Source organism: Mastomys coucha, unplaced genomic scaffold (genome assembly GCF_008632895.1).
Source record: "Mastomys coucha isolate ucsf_1 unplaced genomic scaffold, UCSF_Mcou_1 pScaffold18, whole genome shotgun sequence".
In the NCBI taxonomy this organism is placed as follows: Eukaryota; Metazoa; Chordata; class Mammalia; order Rodentia; family Muridae; genus Mastomys; species Mastomys coucha.
Window position 1 is genome coordinate 18,854,525 of NW_022196900.1, and position 22,284 is coordinate 18,876,808.

Consider the following 22,284-nt stretch of genomic DNA (forward strand, 5'->3'; position numbering starts at 1 on the left):
ACAAACAAACAAAAAGGCTTTATCTATTTATGTTTATTTAAAAAATACTAGTAGTGATGTATTATTGTAAAATATACAGTTGATATGTTTGGAGTTATTTAATATTTATATTGAGAAAAACATGTTTTTTCAATATTGCTGTAGACAAGCATCTACACAGACTGTTAAATTGACTGTTGTTTTATATCAAACAACTCTTATAGTACTCATTTTTATTGTTATAGTATTTTATAAATTTTAAAGAATATGACAAAAAAAGGTATTATAGGTATTAAAGGGGAGTCTCTGGGAGGAGCTGGGGTATAAAAGGGAAACAAGAATGTGATTTAATCCTATTTACTTAAATATGTTTTTAAATGTTAACAAATTCAGATAAATTAAAAACGTGTATCTTTTCCCATCATAATGCAATAAAACTTAAATCAATTTAAAAAAGAATAAAATATATAAATGCAATAAAAAATTTCAAAAATTTCACAATTTACATAAGGATTTACAGAATATGTTCTCACTGTCTATGCTTCCACCTCCAGAAACATTTGTGGCTCTATGTCTATCTAAAAAGTGTATAATAACGTATCAAGATATTAATAGTTTTTACTCTGAGTGGTGTCTTGATTTGTGTTGCCTGATATCTTGAAATTAGTTTGTATAACTAATAGCTTAAAAATGGCCACTCATCAACACCATGAAGGTTTCCAGTGCCAGACAGGTGGGATTCCTTTTTGTGCCTGTTTCCTGTTTCCTGCATAGACAAACATTTTAACATGAGCAGTTTAGATAGCATGCTGCTGGGCTGAGACATGCAAGTTCAACATGTGATATAAACTTGTGCAAAATGCTGTTATCTAATGATGGCATATATAATGAACATACGAAATGAGAAAAAATTAAGAGCAATAAGTAAATAAAGAATATTAAATGATTGGGACCACATTATATTTTGACACATGTGATTTGATTCAGATATTAAATAAAATATATTTGAAATCAAAAGAAACATACTGGGGATCATGAAAAAGAAAGAAATGTTATTGTGGACTGCCCAAAGTCCTAAACAAATGTATTTCTATGACTTGAGGTATTAACTGAATATTTAAAAATATTTTCAATATAATGCTTACTCAAGTTTTTGAAAACTAAAATAGACATTTTTCTTCTTTGGGTCACAAACATACTATTCCTCTATTGACTTAAGGCTCTTAAAGTCACAGAGTTACTTCACTTGTCTACCTCTGAACATATGGCTGAGACAGAGGAAAGGTGGGCATGGAATAATTCACACATTGTCAAAGAAACTTGGCAAAGATTGAGTTCCTGCAACATTTTTCTCCATTGTGGGTATCTAATTGACTGATGTTCCAACTCCACTTAAAAATGATGTCCCTAAGGGCCAGTTATTTCACCTACAAGCAACTGTTCTAAACTCTCTAATTTATACTTACTTTGAAGAAAACGCCACAAAAGAGCAAATAAACACAAGTTTCTAAACAATTGTGGGTTGTTGCTGAGTCAGGAATCTTATGTCCTATTCCAGTTATTCTCTGATCTCCACCACAGGTTTTGACCCTTAATTGCTTGGGGCCTTTGAACAAAAGCTATTAAGTGTTCTCTTGTGGTTTATGTGTCTACTTTATTTATTAAGGCACAAAGTGGATATATGAAGAAAATAGAGACACATTGCTATCTTGTGTCTTTGGTAGCATTTCTGGAATCCTTGGGTACTTCTCAACTTACCTCTGCACACTGGCACCTCTCCACTCCACTGTCTGTTCTCCTCGCAGACTCGTTCCCTGTTCCCCTGTGAATGAACAGAGAGGAGTCATGAACAGGGTCCTAATTTAATAATAGAGAGACAAGAAGGGACTGCGAGTGTCTTAGCCATGTACTTGGGTGGCTTAGCTCTGGAATGATAAATTAATATAGTGTAAAGTTTAGAATTTAAAAAATAATTTCATCAAAATTCTTCCCTGGTAGAGTCATGTAACAGTGGCAGATGTGGCTCCAGCTTCTGTTTTAAGTGACAGCTAGTTAAAATCCATAGCAAAGACTTGTGAAGAACGGGTCGGCAATGTTGGAGATAAACTTATTTAGTATATTTAAAAATATTTTGAGTGCATTTATCTTTCAATACTTTAGACATAAAACAAAGCAACGAGATAGTATATTGATTTGAGGACTGAAAATTTCAACCACGAGGTTAGATTTATTAGGAGCCTATGTATTTAACATTTAAAACAGTCTGGTAAAGTCTAAAACTTAATTCTCTACCTTCTGAAATATAACTTTCTGGGACAACCATTTGTAATTATCTGAATATATTTTTCAGTAGCTCTTCATGGCCATGTAGGCTGCCTGCCTCCAGTGATATCTAAGGCATTATTCTTTGACTCCTGAGTTTAAGTTTTGTAGATCTCTGCTCCATCTGTGTTCCCGACTTGTATTATGCTTCTATTCAACTATGAAACAATAATGCATTAAAGGTTTATAGCATTACATATTAAAAAGACCAAGTTTTAAGTCCCACCCACCTCTCTCTCATGTGTGGTATATATGGTGCACAAATGTCAGTTAGAGAGGCCAGAAATGATGTATCCTGCTTCCTCTCTCTCTCTCTCTCTCTCTCTCTCTCTCTCTCTCTCTCTCTCTCTCTCCATCTATCTATTTACCCCCCTACCTAAGGACCTTAGTCCTTAGAGAAAGAGTCTCTCACTGAACCTGGAGTTTGCCTGGCATCCAGCAATCCCCAGGGATTTTCTTGCCTGCATCCCCCACATCACTGGGGTTACAGCCATGTGTGCAGACCCCTGGCTTTTTAATGAGGGAGTATTAGTTTGTCAGATTCGGGTCCTCATGGTTGTACAGTGAGTACTCTTTCCAGAACCATCTCTCCAGCCTCCTCTTCAGAAGCTTCCTGGTGTGGACTTCAGCACATGGGGTTTGTGACCTGTTTGCTTTTTAATACTATTTACACTCATGTGCGTTTCAATATGTGCCACATGTATATGAAAGCTTACGGTGGCCAGAAGAGAGTGACAGATTCCCTGGAGCTGGAGTTGCGGGTGGATGGGAGCTGGCTGACTTGCGTCCTCTGGAAGAGCAGCTAGGTTTTCTCTCCAGCCCTCTATCATGATTATGCATTTATGTCTGTCTGTCTGTCTGTCTATCTGTCTGTCTGTATTTTAGCTGTGTTCTGAATCAGCAACAACTAGGAAGCTGCTAATCCTTTACTCTTGCCTTTGTCTCTGATAACTGATACCCTTGTTGTCCTCCTTGCAGGAGTTTCTAACTTGGACCATGCACTTAATTATTGATAAATCTTCACTTGTAAAGTTTTGTTTTTTTTGTTTTTTGTTTTTTTTTGTTTTTTTTGACTCTAATGGGATAGTCCTGTCCTGACTTTCCAAAACAAAACAACAAAAACCCCTAGGTTCCATACATTTCAGTGTTTTTTTTTTAAACCTACATTTTGATTATTTTGTTAATGAAATAGTAATACTCATTTATCGTAGAAAACTTGAAAACATATGAAAGAGAAATAAAGCTCCCACAATTCTCCACCCATAGACAAATTTTAACCCTTGTGTCTTTTCTTTGGACAGGAAAATTACTTTTCTACAGAGTTAGACCACAGCCTGCCCACTCAGCTCACTGACAGAGGTGCTCACTGGAGTCAGTGACCTCATCAACGGTTTTGCGTTTTCCCATGTTCCTTGTTCCTCGACTTTGCTCTCTATGAACTATGAATATTCTGTCTGACTATGCCAATGCTTATTTGAATATAAATTTAAATAAATCAGCAGCTATTCACTTTTTTAAAAATCAAATTGCATCCCCTTGCTTTCTCTTTAGCAACTGGCAATGTTTATCCTGCATTTCTTTCCTTTTCTTTCTCTGCCCTTTGCTTGTCTTGCCTTTTGGTAAGTCTGAGTTTTAGATCTATTAGCACACTTACCCCTGTCTTATCCAAGTTTCTAACCAACTTGCACAGATCCTTAGAGCCTTAGATGTTAGAACCTTAAAAGCCATTTTATTATAGACTGGCCATGAATTTTTTTTAAATGTATATGAGTTCACTGTAGCTGTCTTCAGACACACCAGAAGGGGGCATCGGATCCCATTACAGATGGTTTTGAGCTACCATGTGGTTGCTGGGAATTGAACTCAGGACCTCTCTAAAAACAGTCAGTGCTCTCTTAACTGTGGAGCCATCTCTTCAACTCCCCATTAATTTTTTTTTAATAACCAACCCAATCTTTAGTTGTTTATTTTGATTTATCCTCCTAGTTGACTTCAGATATATTTTTTTTCTACATTTTTTCAGGGATGGTAACTTTTTCTTTTTTCTTTTTTTTTTTGAGATTCAAGTAGCTCATAAAAAGGCATTTGCCTCACACACGAATGAGGGCATATTTACATAGTGGAAGAATGTAACATAATTTATATTGGGTGTCTTGATTGCTTTGCTTGGTTTTGGTAGCAATTCAAATCCTGGGAGTGGATGTTAATTATCTTGCACAGACTTGGTGTAATGCAGATTAGATGGCCCTTGCCACAGTTATTGCCTGCAGCAACCATAGCCCTGTAATTGCTGTACTGTATGTGTCCACAGATTGGAGGTGAGCAGGTCCGTCCCCAGTGTCCTTCAGGTCTGCCAGGAGAGGAAATGGCCTATCACAGAGGTCTGCTGGGTCTAAGAGCTGGTCTCCAGCTACTTTCCCACCCATCAACCTTTGGTGCTGAATGCTTGCTAAAAATGCAAACCTTTGACCTAATTTGTTTTCTAGTGTGGTGATAAACACCAAGACCAAAAGCAAGTTGTGGGTGAAAAGCATTATTTCAGGTTACAGAATACAGTTAGCTCATCATTATGAGAAGACAGGGCAGGAATCCAAGGCAGGGACCTAAAAGCAGGAGCTGTTGCAGTGACCATGGAAGAATGCCACTTACTGGCTTGCTGCCATGGCTTGTTTAGCCTGCTTTCTTAGGCAACTCTGGACTACCATGGTGGGCTGGGGCTCTTGCTATCAATCATTAGTGATGGACACGTCAGGCACATCTATAGGCTAAGCCAACGAAGGCATTTCTTCAATTGAAATGCCTCTTTCCAGATGACCCTATCGTGTGTCAAACTGACAAAACAAAACAACAAAACAAAATACTAACTGGTGTGGCCCCTACAGAATACCATAACTGCAGTAAATAAATGGTATGTCATATATTTTAAAAAAAAAAAAAAACACCTATGTCTTCCTAGTTCTCTAGGTTCCTTCTCTATTTCCTCTGTTCTTCCTTGTCAACTCATTTAAGATTCTAGAAAACTTGTCATTTGTTCTGGTGATGTTCCCACACACATTTTTGCTAGTGGTTTATATGATGTCACTGATACTGTTTATCAGTTGTCTCCTCCTCCTCCTCCTCCTCCTCCTCCTCCTCCTCCTCCTCCTCCTCCTCCTTCTCCTCCTCCTTCTCCTCCTGCTCCTCCCCACCCTCCTCTTTCTCTGGAAGGGAGCAAGTCATTTTCACACATGAGCAGTTTCCATCCAGAAACATGAAATGTCTGCTCTCTCTCCTTTCAGGTGTGACACCAACAGGCACAGCTGATCAAAGCTAAGTACAGCAGTTCATACGGATCTCAAATTTGGGTTCGATCATCCACTGGCATGTTTTTTTGAGGGCGAGTGTCCCTTCATTAGCATTTGGTTCCCTGTATGCGCACTCTGCATTAAGGAGCCAGTACTTCCTCTTCAATTACATGTTCTCAACGTACGTTGGCACAGGAGCATCTGCTAATAGTTCCAGATCGTTACGCTCTAGGACCATTGTGAGTCTTCTCTCTGTCCTTGATGTTGGATACCTGTCACTCTGGTGGGCGCATCACCTGGATTGCTGCTCGGATGACTTGAAACTTCCTCCAGTTAGCTTCATGTTGTCTTTAAAGATTACTTATTTTTATTTTATGTGCGTGGGTGTTTTGCCTCATATATGTCTGACCGCCGCATGTGTGACTGCCCACAAGGGCTTCAGAGTCCCTGAAACTGGATCTACAGAGGGGTGTGAGTTCCTGTGGGGTACTGGGAATTAAACTCGGGTCCTCTGAAAGAGCACAGGATGCTTTTAATTGTTGAGCCATGTCTCCAGCCCCCTCTGGGTTCTCACTATCTTGGGTAATGAGAGCTTCCAGGCAGTCTTTGACATCTCTCACTCTAGTCTGGTATTCATTATTTCTCAAAGCCTGTCCCCCCTCCCATCCACTTCCTCCAACAAGGCCACATCTACTCCAACGAGGCCACACCTACTCCAACGAGGCCACACCTACTCCAACAAGGCCACACCTACTCCAACAAGGCCACACCCACTCCAACAAGGCCACACCCACACCAACAAGGCCACACCCACTCCAGCAAGGCCACACCCACTCCAGCAAGGCCACTACTCCATAGTGCCATTATTTCTTCAAGTAGCTGGGCATAAATCCTTTGAAAAGACTCTCAGGTTATTTTAATGTATTGAAATGAGAACAACAACGAATAAACTTCATTCAGCTTCATAGTTAACACTAAACTGCTACTCCAACATTTTAAGTTAAATTACCAACTTCTTCAAATTTCATGAGTTTTTTTGGTATATTTTGTTTCCAAAAAAAAGTACATGTGTTTTCTTAAGAAATTTCAAGATCAGTAAGCTTATGTAAGGAATGCCCTAGTTTCAAAGCCAGGGAAACCTCCAGTCACAACCCCTTCTTAGATTATTACCATTCTTCTTTTCATGTTTATTTTCTTAACCTTTGATGAAATAAAATAAGAAACCTAGTTGCAGTTCTCCTGGCCCTCTCCCTCTCTTACGTCAATTCTTTGATTTTACAGTCACAAAAAGGTCGGGGGTAGGGGAGTGCAACACCACAAACATTTAACAGCTGACCTGTTCTTACACAAAACTGTAAGTAAACACAAGAGATTCCTGAAAAGCCAGATGGCGATCTCCTGTGATTCATAGCAGCTCTCTTAGACAGAGTTAGATGGTGAGATAAGGCTTTCTCTCAGAGGAAGTAACCACAGCTCTCCCATTAAAGTTCATAGGGAGATGGGCGCTGCTGGTGGGGCTATGATACTGCAATTAAGAGTCATCTTAAAGATAAAGTTGAGGTTTTCTTAGTATAGTTTTGAGATTGTGGTTTTACTGAGACAGGGTGTGGTGGTTTTACTAGAAATGGCTCCCATAGACTCATGTGTTTAAATGCTTGGCCTGTAGGGAGTGTGTGGCACTATGGAGTAGTGGCCTTGCTGGAGTGGGTGTGGTCTTGCTGGAGTGGGTGTGGCCTTGCTGGAGTAGGTGTGGCCTTGTTAGAGGAAGTAGGTGGGAGGGGGAACAGGCTCTGAGGTCTAAGAAGCTCAAGTAAGGTCAGCGTGTCTGAGTCTTCACTTCTGCTGCCTGTGGATCAAGATGTAGAACTCTCAGCTCCTTCCAACACACCATGTCTGCCTGTGTGCTTCCCTCCATGATGATAAGGGACTAAACCTCTGAAACTGTAAGCCAGCCCCAATTATACGTTTTCCTATATAAGAGTTGCTGTGGTCATGGTGTCTCTTCACAGCAATGAAACCTAAACTAAGGCCAAGGGAACCTGGCATCTCAAGTAAGAGCTAGCTAGCCAGGGCGTGTGCACTCACTGCTGATGAAGTGCTTGGCTTCACTCTGGTACTTCTTTGTTGAAGTTGTTACTATAGTGATGCATAGTGGAACCTGTTCGGAGCTGCCTGACACGGGTGTTGGGAACCTAATTCAGGTTCTCTGCAAGAGCAGCAAGTGCTCCAAGCTGCCGAGCCATGTTTTCAGCCCTAATTTGTTTTTCAAACTGGGATTTGAGTCAGGACCTTGAACATACTAGATAAACACTCTACTCCAGAGCTACATCCCCTGACACTCTCCCCCTCCCATCCCTTTTTTAAATGTCTGTTTTGTGACAGAGCCTTGACAGTTGCCCAGGCAGGCCTTGAACTTGTCACCCTCCTGCCTCTGCCTTCTGAGTAGTTGAGATCACAGGTAATGTGTCACCACACCTGGCTGATAATTTTTGTGTGCTTAAAAATTCTAAGTCATCTTTTAACTATTTTTTTTCAGAAAGTGTTAAGAAAATACAGTAACAAAATATAATAGTATGTTTTTAGGAGCAGTGTTGGTAAAGTTAATTTATTCTAATATTAAAAAGAACCCCAAGCGTATCAGAACAGCACATTCATTTTTGTTAAACAATTTGTTAGTGTACCTCTAATTCATAGCCAGGGTCACACTGATAAACAATGGTGCTTCCAAAGCTGTATTTACTGCCGACCACGAATCCATGCTCTGGACTTTCAGGCTGCCCACAAACAACTGGGATGCAGGATTCATCGGAGAATGGTGGCTCCCATGTACCATCGGGCTAAAGAACAGACCACAAAGTCATAGTTAGGATTTAATAGGTGAGCGTTCTGTTTATATGGCAGACTCATCCCCAAAGTGAGAGTCGAAACCCCCAGGGTTTCCCCAATCGAGTTGCTCTTTTCTCTATCTGTAGGTCTTAAAAACACATTAATCATCAGAAAGTTTTTCACAGTCGGCACTGATCAGTTGTTGACTTCTCAGAAACACAAGATAAGCACTTCCCTCAAACAGAAACATGCCTTAAGGAAGTTTTAGTGCAGCATGCAGAGGATGGACGGAGAGAGGGTCGGTGCAGACACTCTACCTTTTATCCCAGTGAACCCTGATGTTTCATGCTATTCCATGTCTTAATTTCAAATTTCTCAGAAAGAGTAGCATTAGGTGATATATCTCAATGGGAATTTTCTAATATTTTTGGCGCTATCCGCCGCTCCTGCTCATAACCTATTTTTTCCAAGACAGGCCATAGAAGCTCGGATCTTTCCCTGCCTGTCTTGGCGTGGTCCACTGAACACATTCTCTGGTACACCTTGTTTGGTAGTAGTAGATTATAAGGCTCCTGGTTTCAGAAGGGGTGCTGACATGAACCTTGCAGGAAGCAGAGTTACATAGGAAGGCGGAGGGCACACCTAGACTCTGCAGGGACCCAGAAGAAGCTGTCATCTGTCAGACTTCTCCGATGCATCTCTTCATCTCTGATGTGGAAGCTAGGAGAAGGGGCTCTGCTAGGAAGGCCCGCTATTCAAGTGGTAATTCACGTCTTTATCAAGTTGGCAACGGTTAGACTACACACAGAAAGCTATTCAAGCTAAGCTAACCACAAATTTTATGGCCAAGAGTGTGTGAACAGACCAGCTGGTGACTGTTTAAAGATCAAAGTTTGCAAAGGTAGTAGGCACTTCCTCCCATTACTGATGCTGGTTTTCATAACAGCCATATGAGATGCATGTTATTCTGCATACTTATTTTCCAATAAGGAAACCTGAAGTACAGAGCCCCTTCTTCCCCATCATGTAGCCCAGGCTGTCCTCAAATTCCTAGGTAACACCCGCTTCTCCCATTTCTACCTCTAAGTGCTGCCTTACAGGTGGGCATCACCATCCGCGCGTTATTATGTGGGATGGATATCAAACCCAGGGCCTCAGGCATACTGGGCAAGCATTGTTTTACCAGAGTCCCATCCCTTCTCCAACCCTGTTCCACCATAGTCTTGCTACATGGCCCAGACGAATCTGGTAATCTTGCCTCTGCCTCCTGAGTGCTATATTTATAGATTGGGCCACAACACCTGGTTTAAATGATTTTCTAAAGTAAACAAATAATAAAAAGTGAAGGCAGAATTTGACTGCTCTTGTCTGTTTGTGAAACTTTTGGGCCTTCCGCTTAAGACCATCACAGCCCATGGGAGGCTTCTCCACATAGATACTCACTCTGGCATGGGATGCTTAGCTATGAATATCTCATTATAGGTTTTTAAAAATTAATTTATTTATTTAATGCATAGAAGTACACTGTATCTGTCCTCAGACACACCAGAAGAGGGCATCAAATCCTATTACAGATGGTTGAGAGCCACCATGTAGTTGCTAGGAATTGAACTCAGGACCTCTGGAAGAGCAGTCAGTGCTCTTAACCTCTGAGCCATCTCTCCAGCCCTGTGCTTTTGTTTTTGTTTTTAACATTTCCTTTAAGGTTGGTTCCTTCTTAATCTAAAACTGGGGACATTAGAAAAACACTCAAGTTCTATTTCTTTTTTTCATTCTTGTTAAACAATTTTATTTTATACATGTGAGTATTTTGCCTGCATGTTTCTCTGAGCACGTGGGCATTCCATCGCCTGACCTGTAGTTGCAGCTGTAAGCTACCATGTGGGTGCTGGAATCAAACCTAGGTCCTCTGAAGGGGCAGCAAGTGCTCTGAGCCACTGCTCCATCTCCCCAGCCCACCTTCTATTTCTAGGAAACATCTCTCTTTGTTGGATGTAAATGAAAACTTGAGGAATTTGTTCTTTCCAGCACAGCAAGATGTGAGTTTTGTTCTCAGTAACAGATGCTAGAGTTAGGCTTGCACGTCCCACGTCAGACACAGTAGCCTTACCTGGCACGTTGACCAGTCCACTCCTTCGTAGGTAAACCCTTCTGTGCATGACACAGAAACTTGTCTATCCACCTGGAAATCATCTCCGTGAACACGTATGAGTGTCAGGTTGGATGGCACAGGACATTTTTTAGGACTGCAGGTGATTCTTTCAGGGAACCAACGACCATCTTGCTGGCAGGTAAATGTATCTGTATCCGAATCTATCACATACCCTTCCAGACACCTGCAATGCAAAGGAGAAAATGAACGGCTACAAGAAAGTACCACCCTGTAACCGACCTATGCTCAGATGAACAGAGCTGCCATGAGGCTCAGGAGACAGTCTATGAGAAACCTGAAAACCAGCTCAGAGGTCAGATGGATAACATCGCTGCACAAAATGTTAATAAAGCAACATCCAGATAAATTCGTAGTGATTCACACTCAAGACTAACCAAGGCTAAAGTTGTCTTAAATGTTGCTGAAGTTATTTTCCTTTACTTGTTCATTCTGAAATAGCCACTAGTTCAAGAAATTATAGAAGGTTAAAAATGGACTCAGATAATGGTACAGATTGGACATGGTGTTTATGGTTTTCTTACTGTGCAACAAGTACCATCTGAGGTGCTTGTACAAGGTACTCCTTTAAAACTTGATCATTAATCACTGTCATAGTCATAATATAGTTAAAACTTAGGTCAAATTGGCTCTTAAGTCCCCAAGTGATTTACAAATTTAAATACTTAGGCAGCAAATGGTTCCATACAATAATTATTTTCTGGTGACTCCACTGTATGCTTTACAAATACCAACTCATCAAATTCTCATGCCTACCTCATGATCAGGTGCCATTAAGACCCTTGTTGTCATTTGGTATTGATGAGGTTGGCACCCTTCTTGAAGCCACATGACTCTGCATGGGTAGTGTGAGATGTGGAGAAACAGTGTTCTCTAGGAGTCTCTGGTACCCATGTTGTTCTTACCACTCTCATATGCTGGCTTTCAATCAAACTATTTAGTTAATTTATAGTGATTATTGGAGGACACTTTTTTTTTTTTTTTTTTTTTTTTTTTTTTTTTTGGTTTTTCGAGACAGGGTTTCTTTGTATAACATGGCTGTCCTGGAACTCACTCTGTAGACCAGGCTTGCCTCGAACTCAGAAACTCACCTGCCTCTGCCTCCCAAGTGCTGGGATTAAAGGCGTGCTCCACTACTGCATGGTTGGAGGACACCTTTTAAATTCCACATATTAGCCAGGCTAGGTGGGAGACAGGAGTCTCAGACAGTTGGAACAACCTGATTAGTGGAAACTAAGCAAAAATCGGTCATCATCACATGCCAAGGACCAAGCCCCAGGAGAATCCTGGTGATCAGGTGACATTGTGGCTCTCAGAATGCCTGACACATCAACACCTACATGGAAGTTTTAAAATATACTTCAAAGGCAAGGGCTGGTCATTCATTCTTTTGTTTTGTGCTCAGGTCTCTGGTACTGTTCAGCTACCTAACATCCCATCTTTCCATAAACTTTGCTTTGTACTACAGTCAGGGCAACATGAAGGTGGGGCTAAAACATTCAGAATGGATCACCCCAGAAGAGGTGCTCAGTTATCAGTCAGTTAGGAGCTGTTAACGCCTGCCCATCGTTGTACCAGGAATGTAAACGAAATCTTGAGACAACTGAGATGCTTTTGAACATGATGGTTATTTTTATTTTATTCCAATAAAAATTTTAATGACTCAGTTCATTCTGAATTTTTATGTCTTTCATTTTAATATTTAATGTAATCATTCCCTTCAGACAGCAGAGTTTCCATTATGTGAGCACCATATTCTTAGCTCATGTAGCACAGGCAGGATAGCCTTCTTATTTATATTGCTCAGAGATTCAGACATGATGGAGGCTGGTTAGAGGGCCTTGAGGCTTGTGAGCACCATGGGAATTGAGTTAGAACCACAGCCTGGAAAGGGTATACATTTATTTTCATAGTAAATCTATTTCTACATAGTCCTGAGTAAATGAAGTACTAAAGGCTTTGGGGCTTAAAGGGGATCCCAGGGATGGTGGTTCTCGTCCTAATTAGCTACATTTTGACCTCTGCTTCATTTTATAATCTTCTTGCTTACACTCCTTGCAGACTCCACAGCCACCCACAGTCTTACCTGAGTTTCACTTTGCTTTCATAGGTATGCGCCTCTCCTGTTGCCACGGCATTGGCCACAGTCGGCGGGGATCCACAGGACAGGGGTTCACACGTTGGGTAAGGCTGGCTCCATATCTTTTTCTCTGTACAGATGAGATCTGAACTACCTTGCATGAGGTAGCCAGGTCTGCAGCTGTAAGTTACCACGTTGTCCTCGGAAAGCCTACCCTCAAGGACGATTGCGTTGGGTATGGTTGGGAGAGGCCCGCACTCAGCGTGCTCACAGAGTGGGAAGTCAGACCATTGGCCATTGGCATCACAGGTGATTTCAGAACGCCCAAGCAGCTTGAAGCCTTTGAAGCACTCAATCTGGACCGTCTTTCCACACCCCAGATCAGTTGCATTGATGGTTCCCTGTTGAATGATGGGTGCGGAACACCTGCAAGGAAGGCAGGAAGGCGTGCTGCCACTCCAGGTACCATCGGGAAGGCATCGTCTTGATGGGTTCCCATGAAGCTTATAACCAGTAAAACACTGATACTGTATGTGGCCCCCATGATAAAAAGAGAAGCCATTAGGGAAACCCTGGGGAAGATTGGCAGGAGGACGACAGGTAGCTGGTTTACAGATGGGAACTTCTGCATCCCAAGTCCCATTGGACTGACAAGTGAGTTTTGAAGCTCCCTGCAACACATAGCCTTCGAGACAGTGGAATGCTACTTCCTTTTTGAACCCATAGTCTAGGCCTTCTGCCATCCCATTTGGCACCTGTGGGGGGGCAGGACACCTGACAGGTACACAGTGGGGAGTGGTACCACTCCAACTTCCATTGCTAAGACAGACACGACTCCTGGCTCCTTCGAGTACGAAGCCTTCACTGCAAGCATGTGCAATCTCCTTTTGGAAAGTGTACTCTTCTCCCTTCACTTGGCCATTGGTGGGGACTGGGGGTGAGCCACAATCCACAGGAATACACGTGGGCTCATGCCCATCCCAGTCTTTATTTTCTAGGCATGTCCTCATCTCGGTGCCATTGAGAATATAGCCAGAGTCACACTCATAGTATAACACACCCAGGTATGAGTAGTCATTTCCTTTGATGGATCCGTTCTGGAGTGGGTTTGGCTTACTGCATGAGATGGCTTCACAGCGTGGAACAGTGCCACTCCACTGCTTATTCTGCAGACAAAGCCTCAAGTGGGAGCCTTCTAGAATGTGCCCCGGTTTGCAACTATATTGTGCAGCACTGCCCATAGTGGTCTGTGTAAAATGTAAAAAGCCATTTTCTGGAGCAACAGGCAAATCACATTCAATGGAAATGCAAGAGGGTGCAGTCCCATTCCATGTCCCATCTTCCTGGCAGATCAGCACGGGGATTCCCAGCAGTTCATAACCAGGCTGACAGCTGTAGGAAACCATCGTGCCGTAGAGAAAGTGGGATGCATGCGAGGCAGGGGACTCCTTTGCATTTTCCAAGGTTTTAGCTGTTGCTTCCAAATGTTGAGGGTGAGGAGTTAGATATGGGACTTCCATCATGTCGTCTTCTTGATCAAAATATCCCTGGCCATCTCTGACTTTAGTACAGTCTCCAAAGTCTATGTGAGGAGGGAGACCACAGTCTATGGGTACACATGTAGGGCTGGAGCTTGACCATCCTGACTCTTCACAAGTCTGCATGGCGTGGCCAACCACCTGAAACCCAGGGAAGCAGCTATAGATAATCATGGCACCATATCTGTAATCCGCACCTTCTACAAAACCATTTTCAATGGGCTGTGGGTCACTGCAGTGGATGGCATTGCAAGAGGGGGCATCCATATCCCAGTCACCTGTCTCTAAACAGGTCAAGGATTTGGGACCTTCAAGCCGGAAGCCTCGGTCACAAAAGTATGTGATGGTTTGTCCGTACTGAAAGCTCACGGAAGAGAACTGGCCATTTAAAATCTCCTTGGGCTCTGGGCACTCAATAGGTTTGCACATTGGTTTTCCTCCAAGCCACTGGCCATTTTCTCCACAAAGGGCGGTAGTGTTTCCCACTAACTCGAAGCCTGGCTTGCAGGTGTAGAGTGTAGTGCTGAGATAGGCAAGCCCTTGCACGTGGATGATGCCGTTGAGGATCTCCTCAGGTTGGGGACATTCTACTGGAACACATTCGGGCAATGGAGAACTCCAGGTGCCATCTGCCTGGCAGAGGATGGTTGGATTGCCTCTTAAGAAAAACCCATCGACACACAAATACTTGACAGTACTTCCAAAATGAAGAGCACCTGAAGACTCGGGGTCGCCAAAGGGAATCAAGGGAGGTGAGTGACAAAGGACCATCTTACAAACAGGAAAGGAACCGTTCCATTGCCCGGATGGCAAGCACTTCAAGACAGAGGGGCCTTGCAAGGCATGGCCCTCTTTACAGGAAATGGTTATCACGCCTACCTCAGAAGTCAATTCCTTTAATACGAGCTGGTTTTCTAAGAGAGGAGGCTCTGCACACTTGGTGGGGACACACTTCGGGCTTGGCTTCTTACTCCATTTGCCAGATTTCTGGCAAGTCCAAGAATTATCACCAACAAGCTCATATCCCTCATTACAAACAAACTGAACCTTGGACCCTACTTCAAAGCTTTCTCCTTTCAAGAAGCCATTCTGAATGGGAGGGGGTTTCCCACAGTTGAGAGGGGTGCAGGACAGAGGGGCATCACTGTGCCAGTGTCGATTGGCTTGGCAGACAAACACAGGACTTCCAGCTGCCTTATAGCCTGGGTTGCACTGGAACCTTGCTTCACTCTCAAAGGTCCTGCCCGTGGTGTGCTGAACAACAGGGAAAGGAAAGTCAGTACAGCCTACAGAACAGGCAACCCAACAAATATAGCAAGCACATCGACAGTCAAACAGAATAAAACCCAGAGACCCACATTTACAATCAGTCAGTCAGGACTTCCATGAGAAAAGTTTTATGCTGTTCGAAACTGGTCTGCCCTAATTTTTGTAGGAAGGGAAGTAAAATGTGAAGGATCCAATGAAGTCATTTCCTCTGTAGAAATTCTTATGGAACCCAACAGAGATAAGATCAGGGCAGTACCAACAGTATACCCAGAGAACTTAGTAAGTACATGTATATAGATGCTTCAAAAACGATTTCAATTAAGTATTTTCTACTTAAATTTGTAGACTTGGAAGACTAGACTATTCCCCTCACCCTCTTATCTTTTGGTATATGTGGGTGCCTGAGTGTAGGGTCCAGAAGTCAACCTCAGGTGTCATTTCTCCGGTGCCATTCACCTCGTTTTGATTTATTTGTTTCTTGAGACAGTCTTTATCTATGGCTTGTCATGCAGGCTAGGCTGGCAAGCCAGTGAACTCTGGAGATCAGGTTGCCCCTGCCTGGCCAGCACTGGGGTTAGAGGTGTGTGGCACCGTGCCTGGCTTTTTCTCACCCTGGGGTCTGCAGATCAAGCTCACACCTCGCCCTTGTGCAGAAAGCACTTTCCCACTGCAACTATCACCACAGCCCTCATTCTTGTCTTCCTGACACACTTCGTGAGAAGACACTTTAGGGTGGGAGCAGATCACATTTGTATCACACTTAACAATTTGCTCATCATGGTGAGATTATCTTTAGATATCTTGTACGAGCAATGAGAAAAATGCACCTCATATTTCACTTAAAATCAGAGTAATGATAAATATCTATTTACTTCCATCTTAGGCGGTGAATTTTTATAAAAACAAAATGGAATTTCATTAAAATTGGCTTCCTCTAACTCCATATTTATGGCTAAGATATGGCTACACAGGCCTTGTATATAGGTTACTATAATGCAGAAAGATGCATATCGAGGGGACTGGAGAGGTGGCTCAGTGGTTAAGAGCACAGTCCTCCAGAGGACGAAGATTGAATTCTCAGTACCCACATGGTGCCTCACAACTGTCTGTTACTCTAATCCTATGGGATCTGATGCCTCTTCCGCACCCCCCCCAGGGTGCATGTTTATATGTGCAGGTAAATACCTGTATGCATAAAATAAGAACTTGAAAATATACAAATTGTAAGGTTTCTAAATTATCTTGATCCATTTTTATTCAATACACACTGTGTAGACTTGAGATATTTCTGTTTTAACAACCAATCTGTTCACTGCCTCTACTTGGATATTCTGAATCAATCACGGTAGGGTAGGTGGCCTTATGAGGGATCACTTGCAGTCTCTTACCTCCAGGAAGCCATTCTCAACCTTAGGTGGTTCATTACAGGATACAGGGTGGCAGGTAGGCATGGGTCTACTCCACTGTCCTGTGGCCTCACATGTGCTCTTCTTCTCCCCTTTGATATAGAATCCCTTGTGGCAGCTGTACGCCACCACGGCCCCAAAACTATAGTTTGTTCCACTCGGGTAGCCGTTTGTGATGCTTGGAGGCTCTCCACACCGCACTGGGATGCACTGGACCGACATGGGAGAAGGGCTCCACTCTCCACCTCTCAGGCACTCAATCTTCGCTGAGGTGTTCAGCACAAAACCCTCCATGCACTTGAAGCTTACCACTGAGCCAGCTGCAAACTTTGCTTTGCTCCCAGATTCCAAGATGCTGTAGGAAACAGATGGAGGTTTTTCACAAAAGTGAGCTATGCATCTAGGCACAGCCTGGCCCTCAGGGGGAACCCAGTTCCCCTGGGCGTTGCAGATGAGTTGGGAATTGTCAGCCAGGCTGTAACCATCTGCACAGTAGTAGAATGCAGTGTCTCCGAAGAGCCTGTGAGCAGTCTCTGGAGAGGCGTGGTCCACATTGGGGGGCTCGTCACAGGAGACGGCCAGGCACTGATGGTTACTTGAATTCCACTTGCCATTGGCCTGGCATACGATGGTGTCAGGACCAGCAAGGGTGTAGCTATGGGAATGAGGAGAAAGAAACAACTCAGTGTAGTATCGACAAAAGGCATTCTCTTCTCTTTTCATTTGTTAGTCTATCCTCACTAACTTTGCTTTTATTCTTTTTTGTTTGTTTGTTTGTTAAATAATATTTGGCAACAGAATATTGAGCTTATTGTTAAAATGAGTCTAGCAATTCTAAGGAAATAAACTTAAGACTTTTGCTATTTAAAGAACTCTAGTGATAGTTACATGTGTGTGTGTGTGTGTGTGTGTGTGTGCGCGCGCGCGCGTGCGCTCAGTTGTATATGTGTACATGCTTTGAGAGGTCAGAGGTCATAATCATTTATCAGGAATCATCTACCTTACTTTTTTGAGAGGCAGGGTTTTTTTTGTTTTTGTTTTTGTTTTTTGCTGGGACTTGAATATTACTGCTTAGGCAGGCTGACTTGCTGGGGCGCCTGGAAGATCTGCTTGTCTCCACCTCCCCAGTACTAGAATCATATGCAGGCCATGCCCCCACATAAGCAGGCCACGCCCTCCACCCACCCCAAGTTTCTTACATAGGTGCTGAGGATCACATCCAGGTCCCTATTTCACCAACCAGCCTGACCCCAGTCCCTGACTACTTCACATTTTTAAAAATAAAAATGAGAAATAAGCTTTGACTCAATTTAACATTAGGCTTCCAAAGCTTTGATAGCTTTAGTCTGTTGATTTTAGTAGTCATATTTTTTTAAAAAAGCCTTAGTGAACCACATTTAGCCTAGATATAGCTTATAGTTGCTCACTTACATTCAGTGAACTTTAAAACAGTGATTATAATTCTAGGGTCCAATGTTTCCCCAAACCTCTGTGCTCAATATCTCCCAGCCTTTCTTTGCCTATATCTGATGAGAGATTATTAATATGATCCCTGGGGCTATCTCAATAGAGCAGAACAAACATTGGGCTGTGTGATTAGGAACATTGTATCTGAGGCCCTCTGATTTTCCTTTTCAGTCTCTTAGACAACAGAGTTTTGAAGGGGTATCTACCATCGCTTCTTCTCTCTTAACAGTTACAGGCAGAACTCACTGCCAGAATACTTACATTATTTTGTTACTAATGATGAGAAAGGGAATGAAAACAGCTGTGGGGGGGGTGAGGGGGTTGTTGATCCTTGTTAGACAAGGATTGGTTCATCATACAGATGAATGATAAATCAGTCACTTGCCACACATCAATCCACTGTTAGCGGATGTGAGATTAAAATTTAGTTACTAGATTCCAACACTTACATCTTTCCCACAAAGCAACCCCCTCTCTCCTTTTCACACTAGTTATATAAGACCATTGTTTGTGGGGATACTGTGGGAACTACATGGAGGTGTCAATACAAACCATTTAACCCACCTTTCAGCAAAGACTCTTAAATCATTAGTAACCAAAACCTTCACTGAGATCTCTTTTAGGTCTAAAAGAAATAATCCATTAGAGAAAAATTGGGATTCCATTGTCCTCAGCTGACATATCTATAATATCTACAGGAGACTAATGGACAATTCAACAAAAATGACAGATGTCAGTAGATCACCAGATCCCATCTATGGCCATGTACCTTATATACAGTGCACAGAAGCAGTGTCACTTTTAGATAATCAGATTATTAAAAGTGTCACTTTTAGATAAGCAGAGTACTTTTAGATAATCCCAATAGCTGAGTGAGGTCTCCGCTTAGGGACTCTTAAGCTCATGGTTTGGGAAAACCTCAGTCTTTCTATGTGGATATGAACTTAGTGGGTGTTTAGATGACTTCTCTCTTAACAGTTACAGGCAGAACTCACTGCCAGAATACTTAGTGAACAAACTTATTTAAAAAATCACCAGGTTGGGCCTGCTGATTTGAGTGCCCCTGCATAGGACATGTCCTGGGTAGAACATCTTACTGAGGTCCCTGATGTTTTACAACTCAACTTGAACCATTCACATACTTTGAAACATGTGTCATCCTGTTTGATGTGCCCGGCAACGTTCACTGGCTGAAGCTCATATGCACAGACCTAGACAGCCCTGATGTATAGGAATCCATTGTACATAAAAGCCTTTCCTTTATTCCCTGGCTCCAGGTGCTCTGAGGTGGAAGCATCTGTTTCTAGAATCTTCCTTATTCCACAGAGCATCTTGAGAATGTGAAAACTACATTATATAATTTGGAAGCACTTGTGGTCTTTGATCCTTGACCTTGTGATAACTCTCCACCAATTACTCTTTCTTGGTGAAAAACTAACAGCAAACCTGCTCTCCAATTGAATGGGCAACGACCACTGAAAACACACTTTAAAGAGATATGAATGTGAAGATTTCATTTTTAGAATCTTTTTATCCCCCAGTCTGGATTAAGACTTTTGTTTTTCTTTATGCATTTCAGTTAACATGTATTTCCTCATACAGGATGTTGCCTCCTTTTCATACCTGACCCTCTTCAGGGCATAGATGCTGTATTAATGTAGGGCTTGTTTGCAGTGGCCAATGACACAATGTGGCAGTCAGAGTGTTACAGTGTGATACTGTAAGGTACATAGTTGGTTTCTACCCTGTGCCTCACATGGAGTTCTGGAGGACTTTGTCATTTCCCAAGGGCCAGCATGTCAGAACTTTGCATCACAAGAGAATGTGCTCAGTGAAGACAGGTTAGATGATAAACCAAGATGAATACTACTAAAAAGGTTATAATTTTAAGATGGTAAAAGGGATATATATTCTAAATGACATCTAGGGGAATTAACCATAAACCACTGCTTAATCACTAAAACATCAAATTGCTTGTCCTAATTAATTCTGTCAGAAGTTTGGAAGTGTATTTGGAATTCTAGGGGACATCTTTTACTCGCTTATTTTGTTGTGGGATCAGAGACTGAGCATTTTATAGTTGACAGAATATTCCTGTAACTGCTGGCTACCAAGGTGAGAAAATGTGAAAGTGGGCTAAGTCTAAGCCGTGAGACAAAGCTGGATTCAGTATCGACATAAGACAAAGGTTTAATCACTTCAACTCTTTGTAACCTTTGTACTCTTGTTCAAGAAGTCTCGGGGACAATGTTTTTTATACTTTTATTAAAAATCAGCCATACACCCCATGTCCCTGGGGAAGGAGTCCATCAGCATCGCAAGGATGCCTTAGGGTTCCAGCAATACACAGGAATCCTTCAGAAATGGGCAGAATCCTTTCTGATGCAAGTTTTCAGTAGCTGGATTCCCACACCTAGAGGAAGCTTCCTAACCAGCATGGGCCCTGGGAGCTTTATGAGTGAGCTCCTGAGAGCAGCATCCGGTTCCCTTCTAAAAGGCAAAAGCTGCTCATTAAACAGCTATGGGTTAATGAGAATAATAGAAAGCGGCCGTGATTAATCTTATTTCAATTCATTACAACTATTGAAGATCAAAGCTCTTGTCTTAATAGATCCAGTAATTCCCTTTAGAAGCTTCTATGTGAGAAGAATCAAAAGAGGGAAACTCGGTGAGGTTTTTATGATGTCATTAACCCTTCCACACCTCTGAGTTTCATACCAACAAATGTCAGCCTAAGGATGAGAAAAAAAAAAAAGAAAGAAAGAAAGAAAGAGAAACAAATGGCCATCCATCTATCTGGCCTGAAGCACTTGCTTCTGCCATTTGAGGTGTTGATAAAAATTTCGAAAGCTAAATGTGTGGGTAAAAGGTAAGTTTGCATTGGTGAATTGGATATTGCTGCTTGCTTCTTTCATGTCCTGGCACTGGTCATTCTACTCTGGTCTCTTGAAGCCCTCGCTTCCTCCCTGTAAACTTGAGAATGTATCTTGCTCCCGAGATTCAGGGAGAGGCTCCATCAAAGCTCACTGGCAGTATAAAAGTTAAAATCAATCAGACAACCCAGCAACAACAGTCCAGCATCCATCCTTATTGACAGTTGACAGAGTTAGGTGATGGAGAGACAGTTTTCCTTAAGGGCGTGATCCCTGTAGGCGGTCTATGCTCTAGGGAACAGTTCCATACTCATGCATGCAAGGGTAGCAAAAATTGGACTTAGTGGGTGGTAAAAATCAAATCAAAGTCGAGGTCATGAAGTTGGGAGGTGGGATTAGGGAATAGGGATGGACCCTAGCAGACTTGTGGCGAAGAGTGAATATGATGAAATTACATCATATGCAGGTGTGAAATTCTCAAAGAACCAATAAAATATATCATATAAAATAGCAATAGTGAGACAACAGTAAGATTGTTCGCATGTTCATGTATGTTCAGTTCTGGGTGGCTTATAGTTATGGAGGGCAGAGGGAAAGCAGACTTGAGACTTGAAAGGAGATAAGCTCCACCTTCATGAGTCTGAGGGCAGCTGCGGATGGAGAAAGAAACAGCAAGGTGAGCCACACAGCAAGGCACGCCACATTACCTAGAAGTCCCGGCTTGGAAACAATGATGCTATTCTTAATATAACAAGATGCCAGGGGTGTGCTACACAAGCTTCAGGGAGGAGTTCAGGATGGAGAAGGAGAAAGCAAGGCCTGCCACATTACCTACAAGTCAAGGCTTGGATACAATGATGCTATTCTTAATATAACAAGATGGTAGGGCTGTGCTACACAAGCTTCTAGAAGGATAATAGAAATGGAAAAGACGGAGAGGACAAGACCAGATTCTTGGTTCTGGCTATCATGTAACCTGCAAATCTTCTCTGTAACACTTGATAAGATGTAACAAATTAAGTGCATAGCTGGGCTAACCAGAAAGGAAATCTCCATGATTTCAACACGAG

General features: G+C 42.4%; 1 protein-coding gene across 1 annotated transcript in view; it reads right to left on the bottom strand.

The window, feature by feature from the left end:
* Positions 1-22,284, bottom strand: part of Svep1 (sushi, von Willebrand factor type A, EGF and pentraxin domain containing 1) — a 182,408-nt gene that overhangs the window by 17,160 nt on the left and 142,964 nt on the right. The window contains exons 37-41 of the mRNA XM_031377490.1: positions 16,857-17,529; positions 12,668-15,453; positions 10,522-10,747; positions 8,267-8,422; positions 1,738-1,801 (exon numbers count right to left, since the gene is read on the bottom strand). Of these exons, the coding sequence (XP_031233350.1) occupies positions 1,738-1,801; positions 8,267-8,422; positions 10,522-10,747; positions 12,668-15,453; positions 16,857-17,529 (3,905 nt within the window). The remainder of the gene's footprint in view (positions 1-1,737; positions 1,802-8,266; positions 8,423-10,521; positions 10,748-12,667; positions 15,454-16,856; positions 17,530-22,284) is intronic.